Source organism: Gambusia affinis, linkage group LG11 (genome assembly GCF_019740435.1).
Source record: "Gambusia affinis linkage group LG11, SWU_Gaff_1.0, whole genome shotgun sequence".
Taxonomy (NCBI): domain Eukaryota; kingdom Metazoa; phylum Chordata; class Actinopteri; order Cyprinodontiformes; family Poeciliidae; genus Gambusia; species Gambusia affinis.
The window spans coordinates 2,486,304-2,510,272 of NC_057878.1; the positions used below are offsets into that span (position 1 = coordinate 2,486,304).

General features: G+C 41.3%; 1 protein-coding gene across 1 annotated transcript in view; it reads right to left on the reverse strand.

Annotated features, from left to right (window-relative positions):
* The window catches only part of plcl1 (phospholipase C like 1), a 114,580-nt gene that overhangs the window by 30,151 nt on the left and 60,460 nt on the right, over positions 1-23,969 (reverse strand). The window contains exons 2-6 of the mRNA XM_044131117.1: positions 9,164-9,238; positions 5,806-6,093; positions 5,404-5,700; positions 3,804-4,195; positions 581-1,694 (exon numbers count right to left, since the gene is read on the reverse strand). Of these exons, the coding sequence (XP_043987052.1) occupies positions 581-1,694; positions 3,804-4,195; positions 5,404-5,700; positions 5,806-6,093; positions 9,164-9,238 (2,166 nt within the window). The remainder of the gene's footprint in view (positions 1-580; positions 1,695-3,803; positions 4,196-5,403; positions 5,701-5,805; positions 6,094-9,163; positions 9,239-23,969) is intronic.

Genomic DNA, 23,969 nt, shown 5'->3' on the forward strand with positions numbered 1-23,969 from the left:
GCTATTAGTTTTGGTGATGTGACAGTTAAAGAGATGCAACAGAGGATTTGGTGACATCTTGTCATTTTACAGCACAACCAAGTAACTATGTTACGTAAAATTGTTACAAAGATCAAAGAAATTTAACTCAACCTCTTGAAATTGGGCCTCTGTCTCTTTAAAAGCTCCTGCTCTTTCTGAAACTCCACCTTCAGGAAGTCATCACAACATGGCCCCTCTGTTAACCCTTTAACAAGGTTTTTACCAGCGCTGCTCTGAGAAATAGCTCCTATAATGAGCTCAGGAAGGGCAGTTTCACCAGGTGATTGCTAATTGCTTCGGGCTAGTTTGAAGGAGCAGAGTGGAGGAAACTGAATCTCTACAGAAGAGCTTCGTCTCAAAGGTGGCAGCTGAATGGCCACGAGAGATTAAAGGATTTCTCAAACAGCCGTGAAAGAATCAAGGCAACAATCCAGGTATGTTTTTGATGAGGGAGTAGCAATATAATTTACATAACACTTCCCTTTTAAGTATATGATACTGAAGTTTTTGTTATTAATTGTTGAGTGTTAAATTAAAAACAACAGAGCAGTTTCTGGACCTTAATGCGGAGAGTCTGCGGCGGGACTCCTGGAACGCAGCCGTGTGTGTGGGCGCTGAAGTACGACACCTCGTCCCTCATCACGGCGGGTCGGAGGACGTAGCCGCTCCCCCCGTTCTGAGTGAAGCGGCCCCGGTGAAGGTCCAGCATGGCGCCCGGAGTCTGCTGGTTCAAGGCCACGAGCTGGACCCCTCCCTTCCAGTATCCCTGCGGGTTGGGGTTGCTGGAGTCCAGGCGCACTGAGCTGGGTCGTACCCTGGTCAGGGTGCGCTTGGTGAACACCACCAGGTCCTCCGGGCTCTCACTGGTTAGCCGCCCGGCCTCTCCCTCGCCCAGGGAGCACATCGTCCAGTAAGGCAGCTCTTGGGAGACGGGCGAGCCAGGGGACGAGGGGCTGCTGGGGGGGGATTGTTGCTGGGTCTGCTTGTAGCTTCCCCTCTGGGTGTAGAAGCTGCGGCTGCTGATCCGAGCAATAGCCACCAGGTCCGACAGCTCCCTGTGGAGGCTGAGCTTCCTGGGCTGGGAAGGAGGCGGGACCACCAAGACCACGCCCAGTTCCTCCTCCCCAGGAATGGTCATCCTTCTTCCTGCCAGGGGCCCCCCCCCTCCGATCTCCTCGTCCTCCTCAGACACCTCCCCGTCAGAGCCCTCCTCCTCTGGAGGGAGCTTCTTCCCCACTAGGAGGATCCTCCCTTTCAGCTGCTCGGGGGAAGGCAGAGTGGTGGCCCGCCCCCCCAGACTCACATGATGGGCATCAGGGGTGTAAAGCCGGGACCCGAACACCTTCTTCAGGTGGTGGGCCATGGTGCGCTGCTGACCCGGGGAGCACCGGTGACACAGGTACAGCAGCAAAGGGTACTGGGAAGTCAGGAAGCCGTATTTATTGACCACCTCCAGTGCAGAGCGGATGGTAACAGGCGCGTGGTGGTGGTGGTGGTGATGGTGGCGAGAGACATCGGGCCCATAGTCGACCCCGAGCAGAGGCTCGCCCTCGGGGCCATCGGTCACGCCCAGCTCCAGGCACCGGCAGCCAGACTGCAGGGCCTTGATGAGGCCGCCGAGGTCAGCTCTGCCGTGGACCTGGTCGTCCAGCAGGTAAGAGCGGTACGAAGTACTGCAGGGGACACACACAGGGACGGCTCAGTAAACGCTCACACACATAGAAAACATACAACAACGAGTCAGAAAACACACAGGGACGGGTCAATTATTACCTGGTTTATATGGAGAATTAGTTGCAGTGAATTGTATTTATAGAGGATAAAGAGGAATGAATCCGTGTGTACAGATATTTCAAACGTTGACTTCTGAAGATTTTTATAAAACTATGTGATGAGAATATGTAGTTTTGCAAGACAAAACTATACAGATCAGTATAGTTCAGTACAGATCATAGTCATTCCTGCTGGTTATTACAGTGATATGTTACAGGGTTTCCTATGATGCACAGAAAAAAAAATAATCCAATTAGCTTTTTGCTTTGTCCAGAGGGTCTGAGCTCTCCGCTATTGAGAAACAATTGCTTGGACTATGTTGAAGTTTTCAATTTTACCCAATCACTAACGTTTTCCCGAGACATATGTGATGCACCAGTATGATGCTATGAAGCTTACCGTAAATAAACAACCATCCTCCACTGCGCAGAGAAAAGTGCAGGTCTGAACCAGGCGGCTGCTAACATTAATTTAATCATTTGGAAGTGTGACCAACACGGCTTGAACGGCTTTCTTCACGTCCTCTCTTGGCATTGATAAAACAGTTCAAAAAATCAACGTCATCATTCATAAATTCTCCTTCTGTTTGCTGATTGGCCTGTTAAAAAATCTACCAGAGAGAGTCCAAGTGAAACCCAGAAGGTGAGATATTATTCAATAGGAATTGCACAGGAAGGTAACAGCCAGACTAGGCTGCAGTGTGTCTTGAGTTTTATTTAGCAGAAGTCACTGCACTACTCCTGCCGCTCCTCAAACCTTAAACTCTCTGAACCCAGTCAGTCTGGCTTGAATCCTTTTGTTCCTCAGAGGAACATCATCTTATTATCCACCTCTACACTGATTCCTGTCGTTATTTGTGGCACCATGATGGTGGAATAAGCCACCAAGAGAGCGCAACTGCATTTGTTTTAGGTATTTTGAAGATTAATCCGGTCATAGAACACCTGCTCTCTAAGTGTTCTTCCTGCATGATGTCCTATAAAAACAACAAGTCGACCTGAGGAGTAGTTTTATGAGCCCCTTTTTGGAGGACGAGGGAAAATATTTTCCGTTTCTTTACCTGACTGTAAGCTGTAAAGCTCTGGCTTCTGCAAGAGTGCTTCATTGAGTAAGACGCGGCTTCAGATGACCTAACATAGCGTGTAACGCAAAACTGGCACAAAAACTGCAACTTAATGTGCATATTGGTTTCAAATGTTGGATTTAGTGCTGGCTCTCACACAGCCGTGAGTAAGCAGAACCATCTGGCAGACACGCAGAAAGCAGCCACTGAATGAACCCAGTGCAGAGTCATGTGTGGAGACTTTTCAACAATGTAGAACAATATGTGCTTATGGGAAATATGCTTATCTAAAAAAAAAAACCATTTCAACTGTGGACTTATTTATAATTAGGAAGCTGTGTTGTACAGACACAGCTGGAGAGCATTTTGTTTTCCATCTATAGCTTTGTGTCATGTACAGGACTAGGCAAAAATATGCAAACCCCTTAAGCTTTTTTACATGTTGTCACGTCACAAACACACATCCTGAGCAGAGAAAGGATCAGTCAGTGCCGTGGCCAAGAGGAGGCTGGAGGAAGTTTGTTTTCTATTTTCTCTCTTTCTACTAAAACTGGATGAGAAAAGTTTTCAGTCTGGCGTTATGGTCTCCACTAGCTCTACTTTCTGAAGGACAATTTTGTTTGCAGAAACTTCATAATTCATTTTCTTTGTTGTTTCTGTTGTTTTGTTTATTTGTTTTGGATATTTAAGATGTCTTCCAGTTCCAGTGTTAAATGTTCACTAGAATTTAAAGTTTATTGATCTTTGGGAATGTGTTCTTACATTATTATGCCGTTACCATTATATTACCTGAAAACAATATGATTGATTATCGCAATAACTTCTGAGGAAATTGATGATGCAGCAAAATATGTTATTGTGACAGCCCTAGCCAGGACTAGAAAATTCTCTACAGAATCTACATATTTTTCTTTTTCTGCTCTTCTAGCAAAGTTAGCCGTCAAACCTGATGTAATAGTGGGACAGGGGCAGGTTCATGTCCTGGCACACGCCCAGGTGTTCGGGGTCCAGAAGCTGACACTCGGGCGACTGCAGGTAGCGGGCGAACCCGTCCAGGCCCAGCAGGCCGCGCTCCCGGCCCTGAGCCGACGGCTCGTAGCGCTTCAGCAGCTCCCAGCAGCCCTCGGTCGTAGCAAGGGACAAGCCCTGCTCCGTCTCCAGGAAGAGGCGGAGGTCCTGAGGGTCCAGGCACTCGCGGTCCTGGGACAGCTGAACCAGCAGGAAGTAAACGTCGGGTCGGGTGCAGAGCTCACAGAAGGCCTCCTGGAACTCCTCCCGCGTCACGTGGGAGGTGAGCTTCTCCTTGCTCCGCTGGATCTCCTTAAATCGCAGGCGGACCTGTGGGAAGCACAGAGAGCATGATCAGGTCCGATCCGGTCAGTCTGAGTCACAGAAAACTCATTTAGGTAACTACTGACCCAACACTTGGCAAGCTAATTCAAAAAAAGGAATAGATGTGGCTTCAGCCAACTTTCTATCTTTATTTCAGTGAAGGAAGATGCTGCAGATCTTCTATCAGTCGGTTGTTCATCATGTGACCCGACTGACTGATGTGAAAGAAAGTTTTTCCATTGCGGTTTTGCAGAGTACGCTCATTTTGATAACAACCTCACCCTGAGCCCAAAACTTCTTATCAAAAATTTGTTTTTGTGAAATCGGCGTTTCCAATAAACAAATTCTATTTTCAGAATTTTTTTGGTCACTGGAAATGTAGCTACTGCCTCAGAAAAACCGTGTCTTCAGTCAGAAGCTTCTTCAGATTCGCTGCAACACACACCGCTACGATCTCTTCTTGTAGATGTAGTTACACTACGGTACAAGATTCTCTGATGAATTTTGAATTAATATGAGTTGCAACAATATTTAGTTTCCCTTTGAAATCGACAAAGAAGTTTGAAATTTGAATTTTCAATAAGGATGTTAAAAGGAGCCACAGTGAATTATAAAACTCCTTCTACATTTCCTCTCTGCTCTCTCCATCGTTTAATTTCTGCCTGTGCTTGCAGCAGTTCTCTTCCCAACTGATCTTGCCAAAGGTATGTTCCTGCTGGTTATTTCCTAAACCCACACAGATTCTTTTGGTTGCTTGTGATGTGAAAATAATTCAGGACAGTGTCCTTCAGAAACTCTGGTCATGATGGACAAAATGCTCTATTCTTCAGCAAAACCCCCCCCCAAAAAAACCAAAAATTTTACCCTTCTTAATGCCAGGACTCTGATCTGCTTGGATTCAATGTGAATTACAGCTTATCAGCTTCAGCAGAAAAAAAAGGCCAATATTCTAAATTCTTCATATGTAAAATTAGTTGTAGAAAACAGCATTGGAAGCATTAGACGATGTATAATTGAAGAAAAATAAAGCAATTCACATTAATTTGTGACAAAAGAAAAGAACTCAGAAACAACTTGTGCTTCCTATACTCAAACTTCAGACCCAATGGGTAAAGCTGTTTTTATGAACTGTGCCATCACTTTGCCAAAGGAAAATTACCTTGGAGGCACAAAGATCAAATTTAGAAAATGCATGATTCTAAGTCCCGTCTTACCTTGGCCTCCTTGATGCCAGGGCACAGCTTGCAAACTGTGGTGACAGCCACATCCTCTGATACGATCCCGTAGCCATCCTCGTCAACCAGCGCGAACTCTGCTGCCAGCCACTCGCTCCTCATCTTGCTTCCCAGAGTGCCTTCTACCACCCAGCCACCTCCTTCGCCCGGCCCTCCTGCCACTACCCCACACCCTCCTCCAGCCCCGCCGATGATTGAAGGGTGTGCGAGAAGGTACCTCAAGCCCGTCACCCAGATGTTGGCCACGTCAGCTGACAATGCCACCAAATCTAGAGACTGCAGAATGGTGGGGAAAAAAATGTGGGATGGTTTTTAAAAGAGAAAAAAACTGGTGATGATTTTTCAGATTTCCCTTTTCCAGAATAAAGGTGGGTTTGTTACCTGGTACTCATCCCCATGAATGATGGAGAATGCGGCTTCCTCTGCCAGGTGTTCAGACAGAGGACCGTTATGAAGAAACGTCTCTGTGCTTTTCCCAGTCCGGACCTCCCTGATGCTGGACACGTCCAGTCTGGCCCGCTCCGAGTCCTTTTTGGACGGCTCCCAGCGCAGGCAGCTCAGGTCTGTATCCAAGGTGTAGAAGCGACAGTAGACCCTGGAATTGGGTCGGATCTTCTTCAGCTCACACCCACCTTGCATGAAAGCCAAGCAGTCTGCTGCACTGCTCACCTGCAACAAGAGGTCACGCTAATAAACATGCTTCAAAGTAGAAACATGTTTTTGGAAGGCAGTAGTTCTTGGGAGAAATACCAACAGTTTCCAAAAATCCTTCCAATGTGGATTTTCTAATGAATGATTTTCAGATGAAACATGTTGAGCATTTTAAAAATCACTTGCTCTTCTGCCAGAAAGAATGGCCTTCAACTTAAGAATGTTCTCAACTAACGTGTGATGGGCTTCTCTTGAATCCAAAGGTTTGAACACTAAAAGGGATATTTTGTCTTGTTTTCATGTGTATGTTGCACAAAATATATTTAGAACATCTGCAAACAAATTCATTTGTTTTAATCAAACATGAATCAGCCACTGGTGGAGAACCCTTTATTGGCAAGAACAGAGGTAAGTCATTTGTTGTAGTTTCTCACTACGGCTGCAAACATCCCAGTTCTGTTCTACATAATCCCTAATTCTTTTAGTTTCTTGGCGGCTGCTAGGAAACCTAGAGCTTCAGCTTCCTCCACAGACGGCTTCCTTAGCCTCTCTTATATTGCCCTGCTGGGATGTCTGGAGCTATTGTCCTACTGGAAGATGCATCCATGACCCATCTTTAGAGTTTTAGCAAATACCAAAGGTTCTCCAGAAATATTTTACAGTAGATGACCAGGCAAAATGATCAGGCATCCCCATATCATAATGTTTGTAGCTCTTCTTCAAGATGTGCTCAATGACTTGAAGATCATATTTTTCATAATCAGAACATGTTGATCTCATAGGCTTGATTTTGGTCTCATTGAATCACAGATCTCTCTCCCAAACCTTCCCAGAATCCTGTAGATGTTGACTAACCAAACCTAAGACAGCCCCAGAAACCTTACAGGCCACTCAGTCTATCACTGCGTCCTGTTACTAATACTGTTATTGAAAACTGCTCTCAACTGACTCTCGTAGGTTTTGTACTGACCTCTCAGACGTGTAGAACTCCAGACAGAGTGTGATTGAAGGTCATTTTAGATTTTCACCATTAGCCAAATAATGACACCAACTATTATCACCTTTTCACAGAGTTGCTTGTGGCCCATCCCAACCTTATACAGACCTGCAGCCATTAGGAGCTGAGATCAGGATTATTCATGATTAACTGATTGACAGATAATTGCAATTTGTGAAAGAGCCAAATAACTGGCATCAGAATTCTAGCTGGGCTGCAGGGGATCAGATACTCGCTCTAAATGAGTTTGTACATTTTCAGTGTCTGTGGATAATATTCCATTTTTAATCACACTTCCATTAAAACTTTAACTTACAAAAATCAGTAGGAGATCAAATATTTATTCCCCCTCTATAGTAAAGGAAAGCAGTCTGTACTAAGAGGAGTGAAAAGCCTCAGAAGATGTTTAATAGCATGAAAGACATTAGTCTGGGGGTGATCTTTCTAGTTTCTCCCTACAGTACAGCTAAGGATCCTGTTGTCTGTAGATGTACTCAAAACCCATTGGGCTCTGGTGAGTCTCCGACGGTCTGCACAGGGAGTTAATGAAGCCTCAGGTCACAGAGGGACGACAATCCCTTCAACTTCAACCTGGACCAAACATAACGCAGAAACAATTTCTTTGTCCAATGTTTCAATGGCTCAGAAGCCCCTCATTCATGAAACTGGTTCTAGTCTTAAACTGGCGCTAATGCTAGCTTAGCCTCTGCACTAAGTCCAAAAAAACAGCTTCCTTTTCAGCCTTTCAATATTTTCTCCACATTGTTGTATTTCTTCTAAATATTAAGTGACAAAGTGTTATTTTCTGTCTCCAAAGACTTCGACAAGCTGACAACGTGAGTTCGGGACATCTCTGCAGACTGTTTCAAAGGTTGCTCCACATAATAAACAACACCACACACCGTCTGCATGTGAAATAAACAGAGACTTTAATCAGAGACTTCTTCAGCTCCCTGGAATATGAGCTGATGCAGGGAATCCATTCAAATAAGCTTAGAAAGGATTGTTTTGTGTCACATCAGGGACAAAATGTTACTAGACAAAATGTATGAAGTGATCACATTATCTTTGATCTTTTTATGCTTTTACATTTTAATTTTACTTTTTGCAGCAATCAATTTATTCCCACCCATACAGCCCATATTTATTACAGTATGTCTTCAATAATTTCTTTTATTTAATTTTCCTGCCGTCTCGTTTCTGTGAATGATGATGAGCAGAAGTCAGCACTAAGTCACTGTGAGTCACAGACCCAAATAAATTGGAATCATTTCATTTGTGGTCCAACTTTTCATAGCAAACAAAAATTAGTTTTGGCACACACACAGTGGGAAAAATTAGTATTTGATACACTGTCCATTTTTTAAGGTCCCTCATGTACAAATACTGTAGAGGTCCGTAATGTTCACCATAGGTGAACCTCGACTGTGAGAGCAAAATTTATTTTACAAATCCACAAAATCACACTCTATGATTTTTAAATAATTAATTTGCATTTGCAATGCCTTGGCAGAATGACACAGATCTGTCTGACAGCAGGCCAGTACGGGGGCCTGCAGGGTTCAAGTCACTGTTCGTTGAAAGAAAAGCAGTCAGGATGTTGAGGAACAACTCCGAGAGCACCGAGGCTTCGATCCGCTGGAACGCCAGCGACGCCATCCACAGTAAAGACACAGTAAAGTTAACTTCAAGAAGTCAAGAATTTGGAATTGTTCACAAATCAACACTGCTAAAGTTAACATGCTGATATTCAACCTCTATATATAAACTTAATCAATTCTGGAAAAAAAAGAGTGCTCATAATATGCAGCCAGAATTAAAACAGAAACTGGAAAAAATGTGTCACAAAGATCCAACTTAACTCCATTTTATTGAATGTCGGTGTGGATGTGTGCATCATTAGAGAGTTTCTATGAATGTACAACAAAAAAAATCTATAATTAGATTAGATTGTTTTTCAAAACTACCAAAGCTTTTGTTGATGAATAATTCTGCCTTAGAAAAAGAAAGGTTTAAATAATAAGAGCCGAACATGAATGTGATATTCATGTTTGTGATAAGCGCTGATCACAAGGGTTGTAATTCAGCTACCTTTTTCTCAGAGGGCATGCTGCTGAAGGACACCGTCTTCTTCCTGACTCCGCCCACCTTCTGCACCGACGGGTCCTGGGGAGACACAAGGACACCAAGCAACACTTAGAATTTTCAGATTTTCTTTTCTTCTTAAACAGATCCAGAGCAACAAATCAAAAGAAAGATTCAAAAGGGGAAGAAAAGAGGAACCCGTGACAGCAGATTTCTCTCTGATTTTCAGAAAAAATAAAAGATTATATGAAAAAGCTTTTTTATTTAAAACAGAAAATCAACTATTACTCCTGCTGCTGCTGCAGACACAGTGTATTTATTAATATAGATAAACCATGCATATTGTTATGCTTGATTATAAAATTTGGACCTAAACATAACTAAAGAAAGGCACCTCCTTACATATTAGCTTAATTTATCACTCTTGTATGCAAAAGAAGTGAAGCTAGCATGATTCTGTCAGCTAACCAGCTGTGTGCAGCAACATGTGGGAGAGGGGCAGCCCTCTCAGTCAGTTTTATGCATACAGCACATTAAAACAACAAGACACTTCAAGGTGACCAATTATGTCAACAAGCAATAAACCTGATATTTTGTCAAATGCTTTCATCAAAATCATGAAGCAAACATCAGATCTGTTTATCAACGCTCCACTAGTCAAAGGCAGCTCCAAACAGGAGGGTTTCCATCTGGAGGAACTCTGTGTTTCAGCAGTTTTGAAGGTTTCTGGACGTTCGTTCCATATCAGAGGAGCATAGAAGCTGAATGCTGTTTCTCCTGGGACTGAAATTCTTTAATCTACAGCGACAAAGTGGAGGAAAATGTCATGTCCTTGGTTTATCTTAACTCCAGAACCAGAACCAGGCCTTACTCCAGGTAGAAAATAAAAAATAAACACACCGTTTCTAAAGACATGAATGTGTTTTGTGCCAAAGCAACAACAGAGCTGGTGAAGATCCCAGTCATGATGACAGAAGAGAAGTTCTGCTGTCTGCAGAATACCTGACAGTCTCTGACTGTTGTCCACCAAGTAACATCTGAGAGCAGGTTACATAAAGCAGCCTATTTCTGCTGCAGTTACCACAGCAGCCAGCTGTATATTAACACATCAGTTGGTGTTAGAGCAACACACGGATTAGATGTAGGCGGCGGTAACCCCCATCGTCACAGCAGATGTAGAGGTGCTAGAAGCACAGGCTGATTTTTAATAGCACCTTACATTAAAATACACACTGTGTGACGTTATTATGTAATATGTCACACATTTGGTTCTTGTTCTTATTAAAACTCTTTTCTGAAACAGCCCGGTCATATTCCCATATTCTGGATATTCTGAAGCTCTGTGAAGGTCAGAAAAAAAAAGATCCAAAGTATCAGTAAAAGAACAGAATAAATATGTCTCATTCCATGTGATGGAGACGTTCTGTAACATGATGGAGTTTGCATTGAGCAATTCAGACTGATTTAACTTTGGTGTTACAATTTTAAGTAAAACCTAAACATTTAATTTTGATTTTTTTAAATAAGGTGAGAAATCTGCGTCCAAATAGAAAGGTGTTGTATGAGCAGGAAAGTTTAGATTGCTCCTCTTTAACCCTCCAGTGCTCTCAGAGATGGAGTCATTTGGACCCAGCAAGCTTTTTATTTTTTGCATGGTCCAGCAGGATTGCACTGATTTTTATTGTGTGTGTGGATGTGTGGTTTCAGGAACTGACGGTCTGATGGGACGATCCCCTCCACGCCAGAAAAAAAAAAGACATATTTTGCTGAAGCAAAACCATTTCTGAGATGGTTTTGCTTCTCAGAAAAACCACCTCATGGTTATATGTACCATATATACCAGTTAATATGGTATATCTAATCTACAATTAACTGATACTAGAGTTCAGTTAAAGTGGACTAAACAGGGCTGGTGTGAACACACCCTAAGTTCAAGATGAAGCCAGAGAGACTGCTGTCAGCAGTAAGGAGGGAATCACTTGTGTTGTGGTGAATAACAAGTTGGCCTAAAACCTGCTTGGAACAGAAAAACATCAGCTTCCTCTGTTAGACCTGTTACCTTCAAAACCTTCTCAACTCCCATCTGCAGGATGCAGTGGACGGACGCAGAGCTCTAGTCTGACAAGCGTGTGTGAGATTACCAATTTTAAGTGTGACAAACACGAGGTTATTCTGTCTTAGAATTGAAAGTCGCTCGGTGTTTTGATTCACAGCAGGCAAAGTTCAGGGGAAATCAGGCGCAGTGTGAATCTGTCAGCTCGTTGTGACAGTGAACAATCTGCAGTGCTGACAGTAACCCCCGCTGAGGGAGCTGCTTCCTGCCTCTGGCTGCACAGATACAAAAAGACAGCGGCGTGAAAACGTTGACGAGAAGTTAAAGACTGTTAGCAAGTGAACTCTGTGCAGACCTAACAGGTCGTCTCTGGTGCAGAATGAGTTGCTGCTGCTGTGGCAGAGCGGGACCAACTGCGTTTCCACTGACTATACAAATAAGTAAATTCACATTTCGAAAATAAATTTGCTTATTATTTGCTATTATGAGGTGAGTTTTTGGCCATAGAGAAATTGTTTTTCCACAAAACTACAAAGGAAACATTCCTTTCACATCACGAGTCACAAGATCAACAACCAGATCAACACCACAACTGTAAAATTATGGGGTTTTTACATTAGCAAAATATCGACAAAGTTTTTCATGATGTTTGTAACTGAAGAGCAACTAATGAATTACGACCGTCTTTCTCTCTGCTGCTGAATTTTTCCTGTTCCTGCGCCGCCAGGAATCTTGGGCCCCATGACAAAAAATTTGATTGGGCCCCCCGACTTTTTTCTATTTCTGTAAAAAAATATATATATATATATATATATATATATATATATATATATATATATATATATATATATATATATATATATATATATATATATATATATATATATATATATATTATTTTTTTTGCGGGGGGTTCTTCCCATCAGAAGAACAGGAAGACTCAACAAGAACTCCACATGTGGGAATCCTACTAGCAAAGTTTTTCAAATGTTTACCCATCAAATTAACTCCATCACTGACGTTTCAATAAATATGATGGTCTCCATGCAGTGGCAGCTGGGGGAGATGTAACTCTGACTTCTTCTGCCTGTTTTTTGCTAAGCAAAGCTTCAATGTCACATAAGAATGAGTAGAATATTTTCCAAATGTTGGTTAGACATTATGGGGCAAAATGTCAGGATGTATTGTAGAGGTTTCAGGTGAACGGTTGGGGTCTTTCTGCATGTTCTCCCTGCACTTGCTAAGGATCTCTCCAGGTACTCTGACTTCCTCCCACAGTCCAAAAACATGTGAAATGTTATAGGTGAAATTTAGACTAACCAGCATTGGTTAGTCTAAATTTCCCTTAGGAATGCATGTGCGTGTGTTTCTCTCTGTTGCCATGGTGACCTGTCCAGGGTGTCTCCCACCTCTAGCCCAGTGACAAGCGGACTTAGACTATGGATGCAGTTTGAGTCTGTCTTTATTTCTTTTTTTCTTTTTGCAAGCACTAAGAGCTTTTGTTGGCAAACAGTTGTCAAGGTGGCTCTGTAAGCTGTACCGCAAAAACATGTGCCAGAAGAATAAGCATTTAATCAGCAGTCAGAATCATTTTTTATGTGAAAGGAGCGCGTGGCGACTGTGGCGGCCTGCTGGTTTGCAGAAGGCTGATGTGAGAACACAGCTGATCTATTGAGCAGGGAAAATGAATAAAAGAACATTGGCTGTGCCAGGCGCTTCAATTTGACAACTTTACCTCCTACACAACAGCAACCCACATAAACACTCTGGTAATTAAATCACAAAGCAGCGCAGAAACTGTCATGCATCCTGGGAGCCGGCAGGAGCGTGTTCCTGGACCGGCTTGCATTGAGTTACAGTTAAAGTTTAGTTTCATACTGTAGGTCCCGCAGTAATGTGTTTAAAGTAATAGAAAACTGATGAGAAAATCAGATCAAAGCTTGTCCATATGCTAGAGCGGCCTAGTCAAAGACCAGACCTAAATCGACAAAAGAGGCTGACATGCAACTCGGACGTATTTTATTTTGAAAAATGTGATCTTCTGCCTCCTTTTGAGTGAAGACAGTTTATACACCTCAGTTCAGTCATCTCTATTTCACTTACGAAAGTCAGAGCAGAATTATGTTCTCCCACCTCATGACACCAGCTACCAGCCTCCAGCTCCAGTCCTCATACGTTGTCGCCCAAGAGGCCTGGCACAATGACACAACTGGCTGGACAATAAATTGTCCCATAGATTATTGTGATAAACGATAATATTGTCATTTTGAGACCATTTTTGAGTAATATAATGGTAATGACACCATAATGCACAAACACATTCTCAAAAATCAATAATCTTTAACTTGTAATGAACATTTAACACTGGACCTGGGAGACATTTTAAATATCCAAAATAAATAAACAAAATAACAGAAACAACAAATAAAATGAATCATGAAGACTCTGTGAACAAAACCGATTAAAACATTTTTATCATAACATCGATACATTTTGATTTATTGCTGTCATTAATTCCAATAAATGGAATTGATAAGATTATTCACTGAAACTGTCTGTAATGTCAGGATTGGTAGTTTTACTATTTTCTCCTCTGTGGTCAAAGAGAGTAACAATAAACACCAAGAAATGTAAAAATATGATTAGATCCAGTTTGTGATTTGTGATATTGTGATAATATACATATACATTTCTCTCCCATTTCCTTGTACTTCTCAATTCAGTTTTACTTCCTATTGGTCAAAAACATAAAAACACATTTTCATATACGTATGTACGCACTTTTAGAAATGATGATTTTTTACTTCCTATTGGTCAAAAACATAAAAACACATTTTCATATATGTACGCACTTTTAGAAATGATGATTTTTTTTTTTCAACTTTTTTTTTCCACCAGAAGGAAACTTCTGATTTTAAAGACTCTGTGAACGTTGTTCAGAGGAGGAGGACCATGTGCAGGATGAAGTGTTCACAGAGCCCAGAGCAGGAAAAAAAAAAAAAAAAAACGGACAGTGATTACTTCCAAGAAAAGAAGCAGATAATGCAGAAAAGAACAGAAACGGTTGACGACCCCTCAGCTTTCACGGCACAAACAGCAGATTGATTTCCGATTCAATTACCCAGACGGCGGGGCATGCAGCGGGCCAGCAGGGTCAGAGTTTGCTTGGTTTTCTTGATTGACGCAACTGTCCCACTAAATGTCTTTTATATTAAGTTGCTCAGTGATAAAGCCGGACAGATGAGCTTAGAGAAAGCAGGTCAGCGGGTATTTAGGTAGAGTCCGGCTCGGACATTTGGGAACACTGACGTTGTTGTGGCTGTCGCTGCTAATCCGTTGTCAGGCTATTATATTTAAGCATGTTTCTACGGACGCCTTGACGTCTCACCACTGGACGCAGGAAGCCACCCAGGAAACTACAGCCATGTCAAGCCTTTAATGTGAACTTTGGTTTGGAGTTTAAAAAAAAAAAAAAAAACGGGCTTCATTCATCGATAATCCACAGCCTGCATTAGCCCCCCCGCTTCTCTCTGAAACTAACATTTCTCTCTGCTTGTGAATATTGCCAGAAGAAGAAAAAACCTTGGTGCAGATGGAGAGATAGTAAAGAAAATGAGACCAGCAGCTGCAGGGAAGAGGAGAGACACAAGAGGGGCCGGACTGGACGAGACAGGGGAATGGATTTAATATGAAGGGTGGCTTCAACTGGACAAAACAGCAAACAGCATTTCTGACCAAATGAATGAGCGAATGAGAGATGAAGGAGTGGTGACCCAGGAAACAGGGAGAACAAATGGATTTAAAACAATAGCTTATTGTCATGGGAAGACATGAACAACTGGAGAGGCTCTTCACCCGGCAAACTCTTTGAAATGATGATGGCTGGATGCAGGAAACCAGGGAGATAAACAGACTCCGGTTCAAAGGTTAAGTTCACTTCAGCAGCACACAATCTGTCAACTGACCAGGATTAAGCTGAACGTATGGGTATCTGCAGCAGTAAAGGAACTAACTTATGCTCTTCCTTCAGTCACATTCACAATCTGGAGAACGGGCAGACAGGCTTGAGATAACAGAAACACAGCATTAGCTCACATAGCCACTTGCTACAACCGAGGGAAACAGAATGCCATCTGACTGACCCACTTTGGGCAGCTGGGCATCACTGAAACACCTCAGCCTGCCTGAGTGCTGCAGATGAGTCTTTTCAGTTGGAATATTGTAGAAGAGGAAATTCACAGATTAAGTTCTCAGCTGACAAATCATCAGAATATCATGTCAACATGAACTAGAATCTCTGAGGATGTTTCAGCACCTTGTTGAATCTGTGCTACGAAGAAATAAGGAGCTCCTAGCGACCAAACACTTCCTCAGCGCTAGTATTGTATGAATAATAAAGAGACTGGTCACTGTTTACATCATTTCTACTCTTCTGATATTAGTGCATCTCAAATGTCAGAGCCACAACCCAATAAAACACATGAACTGCCATAGTTAGCAAAGTTGTGTGCTTATTAAATATTGTTTTTAACAGTCAAAACAAAGATAGTTTTTATTTGTACAGTGCCAAATTACAACAGTGAGAAAGGATGTTACATATTATTTAATCTTAATAAGTAATCTATACTTTAACAGATTATTATTGGATATTATTATCTCTACCTTCTGCCACAACCAGCCCTGTGAGGATATTCATAACAGAAGTGAAAATGAGTTTAACATCACTGCATTAAAGCATCGCTTACTATTCTGATGCTCCATCTGTGCTTATACAGGTTCACTCACATCAGCATGTCAACCACCAACAGAATGGCAGAGTGAGCAGATGCCAAATTACCTCAACTAATTATTATTTGACCATATGGGGGCTGCACAGTGGCGCAGTTGGTAGAGCTGTTGCCTTGCAGCAAGAAGGTCCTGGGTTCAATTCCCGGTCCGGGGTCTTTCTGCATGGAGTTTGCATGTTCTCCCTGTGCATGGTGGGTTCTCTCCGGGTTCTCCGGCTTCCTCCCACAGTCCAAAAACATGACTGTCAGGTTAATTGGTCTCTCTAAATTCTCCCTAGGTGTGTGTGTGTGTGTGAATGGTTGTTTGTCCTGTCTGTCTCTGTGTTGCCCTGCGACAGACTGGTGACCTGTCCAGGGTGACCCCCGCCTCTCGCCCTGAACGTTAGCTGGAGAGGAACCAGCAACCCTCCTGACCCCATGAGGGACAGTGGTGTTAGAAAATAGATGGATGGATGGATGGATGGATGGATGGATGGATGGATGGATGGATGGATGGGGGCACCATTAGTCAGCGATAGGTGATTGCATATGAAGCAATCACCTATCATCTCCAGATCACTAATAATTAAAATATAACAATAAAAACAGAGAGTGAATATTTCCTACTACATACTGAGGCCTAGCACTGGAGCAAGTTGTGATTTAATTTATTTTTGTATGTTTTCTATATGATTTTTAACACAACAATGAACACCATATATAGACACTCAAGTCCTACTTGAAACAGTAATTTGGAGAATAAACACAAACCAACTGTGTGTGCTTTGTTTTATGTTTGGTTTTTGTTAACTTAACATAATTATTCCCAATTCAAACTACACAAAATTAGGGACATCCGAAGTGAGACAGACTTGATTGACAGAAGAGGAGTGTTGTAAATTACAACAATCTTGTAAGTTTATGTTTCACAGAATAGGCCTCATTGGTTCAACTATAGATGCATCTAAAACATGTTTGGAAATGTTAACATACCATATATTTATTACATGTTAAGAAACAGTGTGACAGCAAGTCATCTCCAATTAAACAGAAATCAACAACTAATGGGTTTCTTCAAATGCCAAACACTCTCAGGCTTGTGTGATAGTGGGAAAAAAAAATCTGATTACATTTGTTATCCCTAAAATGTTTAACTACAACAGCAAATATCATGTTTTTTTTTTATATATATACATAAATTGACATCTTCTTTGTATTCATATAATTAGTGTATAAAATTAATAGCCATCATAAAATGAGTAAAACATTTCCCATTTCATCAGAGCGTAATTCAATACTCTGCTGGCTGCTGGATTTGTCTCTTCATCTCCTCCATGTTTTTTTTTTTTTTCCTGTTAGCAACGGTTTCTGTGTATAATCACCATGTGGAAAATTGCCTTTATAACCACCAGCCAACGGCTCTAAACACTGTAGTTTATTCACAGAGCTAATTGATGGAAACCTAGTCTCTGAAGAGAAAAAGTTTTCACAGTTCATTCCAGGATGAAAGTACGATTCAGTCATCTGCACATTTCTGCTGGCTGAGCTGGCTGACCGCGAAGGTGCACAGGTTGCTGAAAGAGAGCGCCAGATGTGAGCAGGGGAAGGCTGCCGAGGCTCTTTACACTGAACAGAAGAGGTTCAGGAAGACACTTCAGCTGTCAGAGGGGGGGAAGAGCGACGCTGTGCAGATTGTCCTCAACCCAGGCTGAAGATGGATGGACACAACTCTGAGTGAACCTCAAGTTATTCCTTCCAAAACCTTGATTCTGTCATCAACTTTAGTTTTGTCTGAGCAACGTTTGTTTGGGTGGCTTTTTTAATGTCTGTCTGTCCAACAAAAGGGCAAAGAGCAGCTAAAGATGTTGACGAAGCCACAATCACTCATTCTAGCCTGCTGCACTGCATGAAACATCAAGTCAAAGCAGTAGCTTTACAGAATGCATGTATTATTTATTTATTTTTTTTGCCAACATTCAATGTTTAGCTACTTGTGATTAATCACGTTGCGTCTATTTTTGTTAGCAAGACATTTTCCATCACAGAAGTTAAACAGGGACGAGTACTTTCTAAAATAAATACAGATATTTATGGAACCATTTAAAGGGAATCAGTTCACTTCACCTACTGCATAAAACCTGGATCATCTTTTTCCACTGAAGAGTAAAAAGATAAAGAAATTTAAAAAATCACCCTTATCTGAATGTTTTGTTCTGTACCAATATTTTATGTCAGAGTGTTTACTGTTGCTGACTGATAATATGCTGGTTAATGATGTGCATTGCTGCAGCATAAAGGAATTTTGGCTTCTCTCTGAATCCTTCTCAACATTTTTCCACCACAGTGTGTCTGCAGAAGGATTTTAACAACAAAAGTTGTTTCATTCTGCAACTTTAAACACACTGCAACAACACAAAACCTAAGCAAGTATTTTTAGTCTAGTTTCTTGTGCAAATATTGTAATACATTTGAAATAAAAGAAAACTGACTTACAAGTAATTTTTCAGCAAGCTACACTATATGAGCATGATTTAAGTGAATAACTTTTTAATATTGATGAAAAAGATATATTTCCACTGGAAGATTATTTCACTTATAACAAGACATTTCCCCCATAAGTGAAATAATATACCAGTAGAACTAGGACTTTTTCATAAATATAAAAGAGTTATTGAGTCAAAACAAGCTCCTATATCTTGCTGAAAAACAAATTGTAAGTTAATTTTGTTGTATTTTAAGTGTACAGATATATTTGCACTAGAAACTAAACTAAAAATACTTAGTTTAGTATTTTTAGTACTAAACTTAAAATAGAAAAATAAATATTATTTTATCTTACTAAAATAACTTTTTTTATTATTATTATTTTTACAATGTAGAAAATTGGAGACTTAAATAAGTTGTACTACTATGGGACAATAAATGTATCATTTACACTGACAATATTCCAGTTATCAAACATCAACCAGGTGAACTTTGTAGGTCTAAAGTGCAGATCGCCAAAAATTAATATGAAAGAAAAGGAAATCACCCAAAAGCATCATCAGTGTGAAATAAATCAGGATTGGGCCCAATTACAGCTAAAACTGTGGAAAACATTTCCAATCAGAGTAGAACAGTGAAAGCTGCAGAGCGGTTGATAACGTTCCATCCTGCAACATCACCACCCCGCTAAGAAAGCTGGAAGCGGTTTCCTGTCCAAGTGACCTTCAGCTGCAACATACTTGTGATAACTGGGACCTTCATGTGAAAATCCATTAACGGCCCTCAGATGCTGCACACACTCTGCCATTCATTCATCACCGCCTACAGCCCAGCTGACTGCTGCCGTCCACCGAACGCTGCCCTAACCTGCAGCAGGCCGCTCACAGCAGGCCGACACCTGGTGGGTTCATAAATCCAGCCCAATCTGATCCCATGATCTGGCTAATGATCCCTCAGCACACTGGCGATAGATTACCTCAATAGATTACCTCAATAGATTACCGCGCTGCTGCCCACATCCACAGCGCTGCAGCCACTAATCCACAGCGCAGGGCAGGCACAACGCGTGTCATGCAACGATCAAGAAGGAAAACAAATATGGCAGCAGTAGCAGGTCTGATTACACATTGTTGAGTTTTGTGTCATAGTTCTTTGACTGTTTGTTTTCTATTATCTTTGGGAGGTTCTTCTATCGATACATGGCTCCCCATGTGTTTGGAGTTGTTGTTTCAGGTAGCTGCATAGTGGCTCTGTTGGTATCACTGCTGCATTGCACCCAGGTGGTTCTGGGTTTAAATCCTGGGATGGTGTGTTTTCCACCATGCATGTGTGGATTCTCTCCCCCCACAGTTCAAAAACATGACTGTTACTTTAACTGGTCCCTCTAAGCCTCCCTGTCTCCTTCTAATAAATTACAGTTTCACTGAGAAAATCCTTTATTTATCACAAAGAGTTACCTTCAAATTGTTTATTCAGTTAGCTTTGATGAATATGAGATATAGCACAACGCCAACCAAAAGTATTGCACAACCGGCCCTTTAAGAGCATTCATGATCTTGATTTGGCCCAAAATGAAAATGGATTTGACAGCCAGAAATACACACCTGGAAAATATCTAGTAGTTTGTGTCTTTATAAATTTTATTTCAGAATTGAATAACTAAAAAAAATACCTTTGTATCATACTTTTGATTTATTGAGATGCACCTGCATATTATGTAATATCAGTAAAACCATTTACCCAGTTCAACTCAGTCAACGTTGCTGTAAACGTGGAAACCTGTTGCCTGGCAGGGGCTAAAACGTGATATGTCTTGTTTTCAAACAGCGCAATAGAGGAAGAGCAGAATGAACGCAGGAGAGAGAGCTGGAACGCAGTTCATGAACGAAAGCCTTCAAACAGGCAGAGCCTTTCTGCAGCCTTTTAACCCTCAGCTCCTGCTTCTTATGCCCTCGGGTTTAACGTTCTCAGCAAATACGCCTACTGTCAGATAAAAGCCCAGCGTGCTGAAGACGGAAACAAAGTCAGAGTGAGAAAGACAGAAAAGGAGATAAGGGAAATAAATCAGATTAACACCGAGGGTGTCGTGTGAAAGCAGAATGATTAATTGATAATCGTGTCTGTGTGGGAGTATCCACAGATATAACATGCATTCCCAAGAGAGCACACATAAGTGAGTTGTTCAACAAAAGTTTATTTATATATATATATATATATATATATATATATAAATAAACTATAAATATAGTTATATATATATATATATATATATATATATATATATATATATATATATATATATATATATATATATATATATATATATATATATATATATATATATACTGTAATAAATGTTTGACTTTCACCTCTTCTGTGTTGCTCAGTGCTTTTTGAGGAGACTCTGAAGCACATCTCCTATCAGCCTGTAAAGGTTCAGTTCCCAGGTTTTCTACGAACCTCATGGCTAAACCTCATACAATAAATCTGTTAATCGTATGATACATTAAAATGAGATCCACCATTTCCATGTTGCCAACAATCGTTCCCCCTTTAATATCCGTTATGTTATCGATATGTTCCCCTTTTATATCGCCATAAAGCTGACATTTTGAAAAATGCTGCAAAGTTTTAACTGTCAGCGCAAAGTATTTGCCTGTTTTCCCTGTCAAAGCTGAATTGCTAATATTTGTGGAGCAGCAATTCTGTTTGCAGAGACTTCATAATCCATTTGAGTTATTGTTGTTCCAGTTGTTTTGTTTCTTTTGTATATTTAAAATGCCTTCCAGATCCAGTGTTAAATGTTCTTCAGAAATCAAAGTTTTTGATATTTGAGAGAGCATGCTTACATTAATACGGCATTATTATTGGTGCCAAAATGACAATTTTATTGTTTATCACAATCATTTCTGGGAGGGTTTGTCACCCAGTAAAGTTTGTTATGTAGACAGGCCTGGTCAGGGTGTGTGTAACTGATCCTGTGTCAAGCTGGTCATTAGATTTCAGCCTCTGTGTGTGTGCGTGTGTGTGTGTGTGTGTTGCTGTGTAACCGTCTGTCTGCAGGTTTCAGACTTCAGGTTATGCTAAAATGTGAGCTCTCAGGGCAGCACTGCATTACGCATTTATGAACTCAAGTAATGGAAAGCAATTACCCCTTACTGACGCTGCAACGACAGCTTTTTATTTCACCCTCCACTTGTCTGTCATTAATGAGGGGATTTCTGGGAGGGGAGAACCTTGAGAGCTTCAGCTTTTACTCTCTGGTCTGAAGTGAACAAAAAGTGAAGAAAAAGAGAATCTTCTCAAAAAGTGATAACTCAGATTGGTTTTATTGTCAGGTCTTTTCAGGGGCCGACCATCTTAAAGTCAACTTCAGGTTGGGATGGAAACTCTACAACTCAACGGTTCATCCAGATGCTTTGTTATGAATCACTATCAGGTTCTCAAACTGTGGTAGCGACAGAGCTGTCTTGAATTTATTCAAGATGTTTCTATTTTTTAAAACACAGACATAAATAAACTGACTTACAAATGTATTTGATAACTCTGCACCAGTACAGAGAACTGAAATACACCAATAGGTTCACAGGCTTGGTCAAACATGAAAAAACTATTTTAATTTGTTCAGTCAGTGCAGTTCGGGGTAGAACAGCCAATGAAAAATAAATAATAAAGAAACTGAAACAGATTGACTGTCTTGGTCAAATGTAAAAATAAACGGCAACAAACCTTCCATCAAACGGTTCAGAAAGAATAATTAGGAATTCCATATATAATGTAAAATAATAATGCAGGATGTCGCTCAGAGCACCAAGCATAGAAGTAGACTGAACAGATCTGCCCTTAGGAGTCAGACACATTGTTGTTGATAAATGATCTAAAAAAAATTTATATCTTGACCAACAAAAGTATTAATATTGGATTGATGCATCTCTAGTTACAACATTTATTTTCCACATGGGAGCAATTAAATATTTTTGAATTAAATTTGAATAGAATGAAGTAGAACATTTCTATAAATGTATTATGTGTCTGACAGGTGTGTGTTTTAATTGGACTACAAGCTGCTGCTGCATTCACTGCAAACAACCACAGACTTGTATGAAAACAGCCATCTAGTGCAAACTTCACAGCAGTTTGAAGGTTAATGGAAACAAAAGAGCTACAGATATCACTTTAATATTATAAAAATGTCTTGGCGCTGCTCTAATGAGCCACAAGGGGAAAATAAAAATAATCTCTCTCATCAAAGTAAAGATGCTAACAGAGTTATCTAGACGAGGTAGAAAAAACCTGAACTATCCCTTTAAAGTGTTAGTTCTGGAACACTTTGGCAAGTTGTCATTTTCCTTCAGGGTTTCCATCCAGCTCATCCGTCTAAGTTCAGGGTATACACACAGACACACACCCCCACACACACTCACATTCCTAAGGGTAATTTAGAATAACTAATTAGCCTAACAGTCATGTTTGTGGACAGCGGGAGGAAGCTGGAGATCCCATCGGAGCCCACGCACGCACTGGGAGAAAACACAAGCTGCATGCAGAAAGACCGCCAGCTCATGTGATTAATCGATTTATTGTTCATTGTGACAGGCCTACATGTGTATTGGCATAATTTGTTAGTTGGATTTTTGTTTATCTCGCAAAACTCCAAAGGAAACACTTTTTATGGCAGTACGAGTCACATGATCAACAACTGGATGTTGCCACTGGCACAAACACCAAAGAAGAAGACAACAGGAAGGGTTTGGTGGAAGACAATGCTGCATGTTTGTTTATTTATCTCATGAACAAACATATTCATGTGCGATTTTAATGGCGTTTCATACATCGAATGCATTGGCAAATTTGAGTTTTTTCCGAATATCGACAAAGTTTTGCAAACGTTTGCAATGGAGACGCAGCTCCAGTGAAACCCTTCCTGTTTCCATTCTGATGGGAGTGTTCTCTGCAGCTCTTATACCCGCTGGCTTCTGCGAGGCAGAGAACATAAATTAAACTATTGTGGCATCCGAGGACAGACCAAACCCACCCAGGCAAACAGACAAGAGGACAGCGTCTCCTTCGTGTCTAGACCACTTCTCAGTTTCACCTCGAAACCCGCCTGGCTCGCTCTCTGCCGTTTCTTCCCATCCGTCTGCCTAATTTGATTAGACTCATCTCCGTTCCTTCACTTCCCCTTAACTCCCCATGAATCCCACCAGTAAGGGCCCCGCTGCACAGCTGACCGCCCCTCCTTGTTTTATCTCCCTCCTCCGTCCTTGCCCTTTTCCATCACTCCCATCTTTCTCCACTGCTTGCCCTTTATCTCTGTCCTCTCACTCCATCCTTCTGTCCAGGCTTTAATGCTATCAGGGGAGCCCTGTAAGTGTCTCTAGGCTGCAGCCACACGGGGCCCTTATCCAAAGCAATGACACACTTTCAAGTCAAGAGGACATTTGTTATGCAACAGCTTAAAGCTTCCCAGCTTCTCTGGTGGGCCTGGCAAGCGGCTGATATCTGCAGA